The sequence below is a fragment of the Apteryx rowi genome, unplaced genomic scaffold, assembly GCF_003343035.1.
Source record: "Apteryx rowi isolate R43461 unplaced genomic scaffold, aptRow1 scaffold_11, whole genome shotgun sequence".
Lineage (NCBI taxonomy): Eukaryota > Metazoa > Chordata > Aves > Apterygiformes > Apterygidae > Apteryx > Apteryx rowi.
Genome location: NW_020447308.1, coordinates 5908302 through 5919547, shown reverse-complemented (window position 1 = coordinate 5919547; position 11246 = coordinate 5908302). Strand labels below are relative to the sequence as shown.

Sequence of the window (11246 nt, the reverse complement as noted above, 5' to 3'; positions counted from 1 at the left end):
GGGGGGGAGGGCGGAAAAGGGAGCGACTTTTTGAAAGTTGAGTTTGCAACTAGTTTATCGTCCGCTGCTGTTTAAGTTGCATCGTGCGTTGGCTCGCGCTGCCGCTTGGCAGGTCGGCGGCTCCCCGCTCGGGGGGCGTTTTGCCGGCCCTCCTGGAGAGCGCTTGGCTGCAGTTTACAAGTTTTTCTGTTCTGCGATTTTTTTTTTTTAATTTATTTATTTTTTCCTCCCCGCTCCGGTGGGTTCGTGCGCCCTGGGTGCGCTTAACAGCGAGGTAACGGGTTTCTGCGTGCTGCCGAATTTAATAAAACCGCCTGCGGGAGCCAGAAACCCTGGGGCCGGGCAGGGCGCGTCGCGGGGATGCTCGGTTCGGGGCCGCGCTCGCCGCGCTCCCCTTCCCTCCGCGCGTTTTTCAGGCTGCCCGAGCTGCTGGCATGGYGACTCCTAAATAGAGGCAGTGAGCTGGCGGCTGGTCAGTGCGCCGGAGTGGGCTCAGCAACCAGACAGTATTTCCTTTTTCTTTCTTTTTTTTTTTTATTTCCTGGAGCTCTTTGTTCTGGGTGCTGGAGAGCTTTTGTCTGTTGCTGCTGAGCCCTGCATTCGGAGGGAGGCATGGAATAGCAGCGGCTCCCCGCTCCTGCTCCGTAACAGCCCGGGAATTAAACATTGTCATTTATATTTAAGTAGGCTTAACTTCTAAATTATTGAAGCTATAAGCTTTCACTAATTCCTATTCCGTGTGGCTTTGTTTTTTTCCTTTTTAGCACAAAAAAGGATTGCTTTCTCCTAAATTGGTGTAATACCCCGTCTTTTCTCTTAAAATACATACAGGGTATCCGGTATCAGTTCTGTAGTAAAACTCAAAGGCGATACATGAAATTCAACCCCGCGCTGGGGCTCTGCTTCCCTCGGGGAGTTCACCGGGGGAGTTTCGGGACGCGGAGCTGGCGGTTTTCCCGCGTGCTGGAAGGGGCCGCTGGTCCAGCGGCGGCGGCGGCGAGCGTGCCGGCCGCGTTGGGGCCGGGGCGCGCGTGTGCATGTGCGTGCACGGGGCTGCGAGCGTGCAGCCGCCCGCGCCGCTGGCACGCCGCCGCGGCACCGGCCCAGGGGGAGGAATATAGGGCCTGCCGTCCCCTCCCGGCGCGGTGAGTTAGAAATCCCAAACTAATCCAATTGCACCGCTTCTTATTATCCATCAGGCTTTGGAGCTTGCACGGTGCAAACTCCTGCGCTCGTGTAGGAACTGGCAGTTGCAAAGGGTCCCGGATCCAAGATTTCCACCCGGTTCCTCCCTGATCTCCCCCGGCTTTGGCCCGCGGGCTCCTGGTGCGACCGGCCTGCTGCAGCCTGGCGTGGAGCGGCTTGTGGGGGCTGCGAAACCGCTCTTATTTCCCGTGTGCGAATGAGAAAGCCTCTTTCCTCCTTTTCCGTCCTGCCCGAACTTTTATTTTGGTGTCCCCAGACGGTCCCTTCTCCTCGCGGCGCGTGCAGCACCTAGCAGGGACCYCACGCAACCCGCCTCGCTCCGGCGCGCCAAGAGCCGGCTCCCTCGCCGCGGCACTGGGATTCGGAGCCGGCTCCCCGGGGCTCGGGGCGGCAGCGAGCTAACGCGGCGTGCGCGGGAGCGGGCTGTGCCCGTCGCTCGGCGGCAGGGCTGGGACCGAAGATGCTTTTCTCCGTGCCCCTCTTCCCCCACCGCCTCCTTTCTTTCACGCTTTGCGCTGCTGGGCTTCTGACCCCGGATATTGTCCTTCGATTTGATCCAACAAAACAGTGCAGGAACCCCCCTCCGCAGAGCAAGAATTCTCGTTTAAATTCACTGAATAGCGTTGCGCAGGAGCAGGAGTAGTCCATGCAAAATTACTTTGAAATCGCAAAGTTATTTGAACTTTACTGGAGCTTTTAGTTTTACAGAGTTTAGAAACTAATAAATTATGCAGCAGGGCTCATGAAAACCTCCCCAAGTCAGTTTTTCCAAAAGAATATGTAACATTTTGGTTTTGCAAGAAAATAAAAATAATTGTTTACACATGTTCAGGAGTCATTGGCAAGCATATAAAACTGATGGTTAAGGAGGCAAACATGTCAATAATTGCACTTTAAGAGAAGAGAGAGGCAAATGGGCGAGCGCACTGAGAAAAAACACGCCGCATACTGATCCGGCCTTGCTATTATATCGAATGTCACTGTTGCATCGCGCCCTCCGCTCCCGAGGAGCCCGGTCACTTAACAACCCAGACCTGCTCCTGCGCTGGTAATTTAAAACCAGAATTTCAGAGCGGAGGCAAGGATTTGCTGCCTTTATTTATTTATTTATTTATTTTTTGCGCGTCTGATTGTGTTGACGGAGCTAATGGTAAGTCAGGAGGATGCCGGCTGCGGGGGGCTGATTCTGCTGGTTTGCTAGGGTGCTTTTGCGAAGGGGTCTGCGCTGCTGGAACCGGAGAGCGCCTGGAAAGGGAGCGAGGCGCTGATGTTTCCTTGCACGTGGCCGGTCTGGAGCAAGCGGCTCCCCTGGCCGGTGGCTTCGAGCACCGTGATGCCAGAGTGCTCGCGGCTCTCGGCAGCCGGCGTCCTCGTGCCTCAGCATTCGTGCCGGCCCGCCGCGGCTCTGCCGGCGGGTCCGTCCCCCTCGGCACGCTGCTCCGGGGAAAGCTACCTCCCTGCYGCCTTCTCGCGGAGGCGGGGGCCGGAGCGGGGAACTGCCACCGCTCCTGGCTGTTGGAGCAGCCTGGGGGCTGCTCCGGATTTGCCCGAGGCTGTCGTGAGCCTCGCAGGGTTCGCCGCTGCGTTTGCGGACCCCTCTCGTGCGCGGTGGTTTCTAACTCGGTGTTTGCGTCGCCGACGCCTTCTGCGATGAGGCTGTGATCCGGTCAGGGTTTCTAAACGCGTGGGACGTGCAAATAGCAGCACATCGGATATAAATAACAGCAGCACATCTGGGCTGCTGCTGCTCTCTGGATGCCTCGCTGTGGATGGAGCTGCTGTGCCCAGTTAATTCGGGAAAGGTCTTTGCCCTTCCTGGCTCTACCGACGGGTTTCACCCCAGCTCCTGCGGAGACGGGGGAGCCCACGAGGACTCGGGGCTCGTCCYGGGAAGGGCCTTTGTGCCGCGACCGCTTCCCGCTTCCACGCCGCGGTTGGCGAGCTGCCTCCTGGGAATTGCCCGCTCTGCTCCCTAACATCTGAAACGCGTTTGGGGCCGCTTTTCTGGCTCTCCGGTTTGCCTTCCTCAGCCGGCACCCGCGGCCCGTCTCCGGGCTGCGCGTCAGGTGGCCGCGGGATCCTCCGCGGAGGCCTCCTGCGAGCGCTTAACGAGTGGATGCGGTTTCTGCGCCCTGACGGAGAAATCGCTTTAGGTAACCTCCCGTCCAAAAGGCAGGGGAATAAAAAATTCTGAGCCAGTAAACTTTACTGCCAGCAAGATGTTGGGCCTGTTACGGCCTATTCCCCTCTTCTTTAAATGTAAATTTTTCTGGATGCCCTAAAGACCCAATTTGCACTTTACTGCRGTGTAGTGCTTTTCTCGTTAGTGCCTGGGTCAGCTTCAAGGAGATTTAAGGGGCACCAGCTGGATTTTTAGGCTGCCAATTTCATCAGCCTGAAACCTGTTATAATCAGCTGGCAAACATCTTTCGGGTCTGAAGTAGCTGTTTCTTCCATATCTTGGTATTGCAGAGATATTTTTTTAAAAAGAAACATTCCCCCCGCACACACCCCCGGAAGCTATTTTCTGTAGGACTGTCCACAACCCCTACCCAAGGATTTTGCARCTAACCTGCAACTCGCTATAAAAAGCTCCAATTCCAGGCTCGCGGGAGTCCGGAGACATTTCCTTTTGCCTTGATTTTGGAGCAGGACCRGGGTGACCGACCTCGGGGGGGGGGGGTCAGGCTGGCGCGTGGGCGGCTGCTGACTTGCGCTGCGTTATGCTAGGAGCACGCGTCGGGAATCTCGAGGGGGCGGATCGGACCCTTGTGCTCACAAGAGGTGGCTTCCCGGGGGCAGCGGTGCTGCAGACGTGGCGCCGGAGGAGCTGGAGGTGCACGGGGCTTGGACGGGCGGCTCCGGCTGCTCCTGCCTTGCTGTGCGCTCGGACCGGGGACTTCGGCAGGTCGCTTCGTCTCTCAGTGGTTAATGTCCCCTGTCCGGAGCAGGAGCAGCAACGCGGGCTTCGTCTGTCGGGAGCGTGCGCGGCCGGGACAGGGACCGGGTCGGCCTCGCTGGCTGTGGGTCTGGACCGGGGCCGGAAGGATGAGACCCGATGAGAGCTGCAGCCTCTGCGGTGGACGTTCATGGCAATTAGAGCAGTCAAATTAGCCGCTTCGTTTTTCAGAAGCAAAGGAACAGAAGCCAGAACTGTGCTTCCCAAATGGAAAAGGACAACGCTAGGGCATGAGCAGGATCTTTTGAAGCTTTGAACGTGAATCACAGTGTCAAGTAAAAAATAATTAAACTTATTTTTTTTTTTTAAATGTACTTCAAAGTGTCTTTTGAGCTACCCATTAATTCGAGGTTCGTTCTCTCACTGCTAAATAAATCTCTTGGTTCAAAAGCGCTGGTGCTAATTGGTTTCTCTGAGTGTGCCTGTCTCCTTGATCAATTGGGGGAGTAGTTTTTGTTAAATATTTGCACATATAGTCGCATACTGTATTGCTCAGGGAGACGGTAAATGTTTCTCAAAAGGAGACTTGTAGAATGAGGGTTCCAATAATTTTCTCTTGGCCTTTACGTCAGTGCTAATAATACTTTCTCCTTCCGATCCTTTTGCAGAAAGTGGAGCAATTTTCCCTTGCGCGTCGCCCGGCACGGCCTGCTGGCGTTGAGACGAGCGCCTCTTTAGGTGCCCGTATGAGGGCCCTGCCTCCGAGCGAGAAGCCGGGCTGCCGGGAGGGGAGGTTTGTGGCATTTGCACCTCGCAGAGCGGGGCTGGGAGGCTGCTGGCTTGCGGGGCGTTTCCGGAGGTACCTGGCCTCTGCGTGGGGCGAGCCGAGGTTGGATACGCAGCCAGGAACCGGGGAGGAATGGGAGGATTTATCTACTAAGCAGGCTTCCCTAATGAATGCACGCAGCCTCAGCGATTTCCCCTCTCCCTCAATTAATTGCGTTTTTACTGTTTCCATGTGCCTGTGGAGTGTCATTTGTTTCCAGCTTTGCATCGTTGCTGTGCCTCTCTGCTAAGCACAATCAGCTATTTATACTCAAAGACTTGGCTTCCCCCCCTCACCCCCAAAATACCTCCTGCCTTTGTACGCGCTCTCGCTSTGGCCGTCCGAGCCGACCTCTGCGGCAAACGCTCCCAGCTGCGCCGGGAGCCTGCGTCCCGCCGAGGGGATTTGCCTGCAGACGTCGCCGGCCCTTCGCCCCGAGCGTCCGGGGGGGAGCGGGGCTCCGCGTTCCTGGCTGCCTTTGGGACCCCACAGCGCGCATCTCGGAGGGCCGAATCCCGACGCCTGTGTTCGAAGCCCCGTCCTGCAAAGCTTTTCTCAGTGCAAATGATCCCACTGASGGGACTTTCTCGGGGCGGTTGCAGTGCTGGGGGTGCCCGTGTGCACGGGTAAGCTTGCTGGCTTGTTTCTTGCTGGCTGAACTTCCCTACTCCAATGACTCAAACGTTTTCCTCCGTTTACCCCCGGAGAGACAGGGCCTGTGATTTTTTTTACAGAGTGGGATACCAAGGCCCTTGAGGACCAAAGCCCGTTTTTTAAGGCGATTCAGCTGCCTAAAGATGCAAGTAGGCAGCTTTGGGATATCTAACGTGGGCTTGCTTTGCCCCATGCTTCAGCTTAGTTGGTCACCCAGCCCTGAAGCCCCAGGGAGTAGAGACGGGTCAGTGCCGGAAAGCGGCAGCGGGATTTCTGGAAAGCTTCCCATGAGCAAGGAGGATTTGGGGGTGCTTCTGCCGCCAAGAGGCGTCCGTGGGAGACGAAGCAGATGCATGCCGTCCCTGGCACGGTGTCATGCCTGGARGCTCGATCCAGTTCTCAACTAACACCCAGAGAGGTGCCGGGACTGGCCAGCATCCGTGGCCACCCCAGCACCAGTCCTAATTACGAGTATCATCGCTTCTCCTGCTCGAGCAGCCTCGAGCTAGGACGCAGACCGAATGTTTACCGAGGTAAACATGATTATCTCCAATCACAGGCCTTAATGATGGTTGTTATAATGACTGCGGTTGCGGGAAGGGCATGTAATTATGTTGATTCTTCCTTTTATTGTACATATAATAATAAGCTATTTTATGTAAGAGTACAGGGGAGCTGAGGGAAGATGGGGCATTTATTTTATTAGGAATGTTTTTCTGATTGCCTGTTGGCCAAATCCTGAAATCTTATTCAATCTTTATGCAGTTATAAGTCCYACTTGGTTCAGTGAGGAGTCAAGGTACGAGGGTCCTTATCCTATGTGACTCCCAGAAGCGCCCACACAGGGAACCGGGCCCCAGCGTGGTAGATGCTGTTGAGACTCTGGCCRCTTTGCAGAAAAATGCAGAGCATTTGCCTAATTCCTTAATTTTCACAAAAAAAGTAATTGATGGGTTTGTGCTGGCTGTAGTCTCACTTGCTGAGAGGACCCCAGGGCTATCTCTTAGAAAGAAGTCATAGTTAGTGATAGATCACCGAGCTGGCTGGAGCTAGCCTGACATTTTAAGACTTAATGGGTTAATAAAGTGTGTGTTTTAGGTGTCTGCGGCTAAATAGAGTTGGTCCATTCCCTGCACACACTCATACCTTGACAGCAGTACCTTTGACCTGCCRTGCGCTGCTCCTGCCTCCTTTGTCTGCTCCGTCCATCTGCCTCGGCTCAGGTTGCACTCACTGTTTATCCCCCGTAATCCAATTTAAGTTGCCATAGAAAGCAATGGGGATTTACAGAAAGAAAGAAAAAGCCTCGCTGGGTTCAAAAAGCAGAAAAGACAGACTTTTTTTTCTCCTTTGGATAACTGTCTCCTCTCGTCTCTCTTATTTTTGCCATGCATTAAAGATCTGTGTTAGAGGCAGGCATTACAAAGAGCGTGCCGCCGCTGGTATTTGCCAAGAGAAGTTGGCCCACGGGAGTCCCAGCTCTGCAGGCAGCTGTGGAGTGGGTCCCCTTGAGCCCCTCAGAGAGGGGACGAGCTGCTAGGAATTCGTAAGTTGAAGTCTTAAATATCCAGTGGTCCAGAGAGCCTTCAAGGTGGCTTGCTGTCCCCGTGTGGGCACGCACGGGGAGTCTCTGCACTTCGAAGTCGCTGTGCCAGCTATGTGCCAGCCACTGTTGACCACGTCAGCAATTTTAATGATGAACCATTTGCATTAAGGGATGCAGCCCCAAAGGGTCTCACACTTTACTGCCTTCCGGAGCACCTGCCATTCGGTGCTGCTGGAGATATGGGATTACCGGCTGGTAGGGCTGGGTATCTGTAAGCAGCTAGACAAGGTGTCTCATTTTTTCACTGTCTGATCTGTAGCCTGGRAGAAATTTGTGTAGTTTTAGGGAGTTGTGGATTGGGAGCACCCAACCCTTCATGTTGAACTACCTGGCAGAGGGTGTATCCCCGCTCCAGCAGGTTCGTGGACCTGGGCTGACGTGCCGTTTGCAGGGTGTTTGGAGCAGTCTGTCTGATGGCCTGGACCATCGCTGGTGCTTGGGTTTAAGCTGCGCTAGGCGCAAGTGGAGCTACCTGATAATGTTGTCTGACTTCCCGAGCTGGCGAGCCAGCCTCGTGCTTGACGGGCATCTGCCGCTCCTGACTCTGGTGGGAAAACCCTGCTCAGTAACTGGAAAGTCAGCAATGAAATTGTTTTGGTTGCTAGCATCTTGTCTCTGATGGAGATCATAGGGTCTTCTGCACCCTGGGGTACTTCATCCTGCAGGTGGTTCTTGGAGAGAGCCCAGGTCTGCGATGCAGTGTCTCATGGCAGGTTTTACCCGTTGTACGACCTCCTGTCAATACTTCCCTTCGGGTTTGTGTGTAGGATGCTGCTGATTAAATCCTGGCTGTGCTGGCTGATCTAACCAGGCACGTGTTGGGGGCTGTGGTGTGGAAAACAGAGAAAGGTGATAACTCATGGTAACAGCGCCCTGAGAGCGGCACAGCTATTGCTGCAATGCGGGGTCAGGCTGGATCTAGTGTGCTTTCTTCTTCCCTGTTGCTAGAGAAGTTGCTTTGAGAGATGCTGTAATTTTTCAGTGTATTCACAGCCTTATTTACAACGTCAGGCCACATGGGTGCTCAAACCCTGCACCAGGATCCTACGTTTGCTCTGCCAAAGTCACGCAAACCCCTCGTCCACATGAGAGAGGCTGGAAGAGACTTAGGACGCATGTAAGACTAAATTAGGTGTTGTCATTAGGCGAGGAGACCGTTTCCAGTAGGTGTAATCAGTGAGAAATGCAACTTGCACCCAGGTCCTGTTATATGGATGTCCCTGCACCCAGGGAGCCCCGGGCATGCGGGAGGGCGAGGGCATGTCCCTATGGGAGCACACCACCAGCATGGTGGGTCGAACCCGAGCCGTCAAGCCCCGTAGCCCGGTCGGTGCCGAGGGAGGGGACGGGGCAGTGAGCGAGCGGGGTCCTTCCCTGGCGAACCTTCCTTGCCGCTGGACATCAGCAGTTTAAGGATGTGCGGAGCGGGGGGCTGCGTACGAACCATCGCGTCTGAAAGTCCCAGATGGGCCTTTTCCTCCTCGTTTGTCTGATTGCTTTCAGACCCGTACCTCTACTTTTACAATATCTATAATTACGTGCTGGGTGAAAAACGCGCTTTTGTGTTTGTTTTAAACCTTCTGCCTGATAATCTAATTAGGTGTCCCTTATTTTTTGACCGGGTGGAGTAATAAGTAACTGTTCCTTGTCCACCTTCTTCATTCTAGTACCAATTCTCTAGACCCCGTCCTATCTCCCGTTCACTTTCTCTTTTCCCAGCTGAAGAGCCCTGGTCTGTGTAGTCTCTGCGGGACGGATGCTGCCCCATACCCCGATCGTCTTTGATGCCTTTCTCCAGGCCCTTTCCGGAGCCCCAGCACCCAGCTGAGATGGGGCCAGAGCTGCGTGCGGCATCGCTGTGGTTCACGCGGTGGCTCACTGACCTTCCTATTTTGTTTTTTGTCCCCGAATGCTTTCTGCAACCTTCCTAGATATAGCGATGCTGCCTGGGGCTGTGTCCTGGGTTTGAACGGCAGCAATGTGGCCCGAGGAAACTTCCACCCGTCAAGGGGCTGCTGCACCAGAGAGCTGTTAGAAAGGCTTTCCTGGTATTCAGATGAAATTTTAGTTTTCTGAGTGTTCTGGCATTTCATCTCATTGCCCTTCTTGATAAATAAATTCACTTCTGCCCCTGCCTTTACACCCTTCAGATATTTACGTGACCTCTGATTCGTGGTCACTTTTTGTCTTCCACATCAGTGGGTGTTTTGGGCTAATCTTTAAAGAATAGGTTCATTTCTGCCTTCTGCAGTGTCTAATCATCACTGTACGGCAAATTATATCCTAAAAGGTGTGCTGGACCAAGTGAAGCGTAACGTGCCAAAGACACAGTGTTTAAACGTTCTGTTGGCAAAAGAAGTTAATTAGTACGTATCTGCGCGATGGAAAGCATGGGTTTGCCTATTGTTGGTACAAATTCTGCAATAACTTATCTGCCATGGACGTCGCTTAGTATAATTGCTTTGAAAGAAACCTTTTGTGTTGCGGAGCCAGAACGTTGCGCGTTTGTATTTCTGTGCATAACTTGCTCTTCATTAAGGGCTGAATAGCACCATCCTTTGCCCGAGAGCAAGAGCAGCGCAGGGGCACGGGGCTAGGCGCGAGAGGCTCTGCGAGCGAAGGACCGTCTGCAGAAACGGCGTGAAGGTGCGGGCGGCAATAAGGTCTGAACGGGGAGCTGCCGATCCCCCCTTCCCCTCCGCTGGCTGCGTTGCACACGGGTCTGGGGCATGGTGTGACCGCTGCTCAGCACGCGTAGAGGGAAGAGAGGAGCAGATTTTTGGACTGGTGTTGCCTCCTGCTCCTGTGGTGGGAATGCTCGAGGATGGTCGATCGTGCAAGTTTTTGTTGCTTATTTCTGCCCTGCTGCAAAGGGAGGTGAAGAGGCAAATGTGCGAAAGGGTGTGCGGTGGAGCTGGGGCTTGGCAAGCCACAGGAGGGGTGCGCGTGCCAGTCCCTTCGCTGCGGTCTCCGAAGGCAGCCCTGAAGGCCTGTGCCGACGGTTGCGCCTTGGTGTATCCCCCCCGGCAGTGCTGGGCTGAGTGGAATGAACACGTCTCTGGGTGTTTCCTGTGCTGGGCAGAAACTCCATGAAAGTCGCATCCCAAGGTTTTGAGGGCAAAGCTCTCAAAGAGAGGGGAGGATGAAGCCAGCCGTTGCATGAGCCGCTGCCTGCTGAGATCCTGTCTTAAACCGTAGGCAAAGCACGCCYGAGGGTTTTGTGTTCAGCCCAGAGGATGCTTGCACCCTCTAGCACGAGCATAGCCTGTTGCGTCCGAAAAGTTTCCTGCATCCCACGCTGGCTGGTGCATTAGCTGTTGACTCTCATTGCTTCTTGTGGGCACATTGCTGACTCTGACCTTCTCTCTCCTCCCTGTGTTTTAGATTTCGGTCGTTCCACGGAGCTGGCGTTCGTTGTGGAGCCCAGCGATGACATAGCCGTGCAGGAGCAGCCTTTGATCCTCTACTGCCAGGTGGAGGGCATCCAGCCCATCACCATCACGTGGCGGAAGAACGGCGTGATGATCGTGGACAGCGAGAACGCCTTCATGTTGGCCAATGGGTCGCTCTACGTCTCCCGCTTCCAGAGGGTCCGGGGAGACGGGTCCTCGGATGAAGGCGAATATGACTGCATGGCGCAAAACCACTACGGGCTGGTGGTCAGCCGAAAGGCAAAGATTCAGGCAGCAAGTAAGTACGGGCCTTGTCCCACCTGCGTGTCCGGGGGCGATCCTGCAGCGGGCACTGGCGTTGCCCAAAGGTGGGAGGGCAGTGCCGTGGGTGCCGTGCGTTCAGCCTTGCCCGCGGAAGCAAGGCAGTGGGTGCTGGGGACCCCAAAGCCGGCAGGATGTGCCTCTTGATTTCATATCCATTGGGACCTCTCAGCACCAGGGAGCTGGGAGCATTTTGAGCCCTGTTGGTGGAGGCTGCTTGTCTGACTGGTGGGGATGGAGACGGGCAGGTTGGGCAGAGAGGGGGGCAAGTCACCTGCACCCTCCGGCCGGGGGTTTGGCTTGCAGCTCGGACGAAACGCAGCCCTGTCTCCGGGCTGTGCT

At 54.9% G+C, this 11246-nt stretch overlaps 1 protein-coding gene across 1 annotated transcript in view; it reads left to right on the top strand.

Annotated features, from left to right (window-relative positions):
- IGDCC3 (immunoglobulin superfamily DCC subclass member 3) overlaps nt 1–11246 on the top strand; it is a 97251-nt gene that overhangs the window by 1980 nt on the left and 84025 nt on the right. The window contains exon 2 of the mRNA XM_026073354.1: nt 10576–10881. Coding sequence (XP_025929139.1) covers nt 10576–10881 — 306 coding nt within the window. The remainder of the gene's footprint in view (nt 1–10575; nt 10882–11246) is intronic.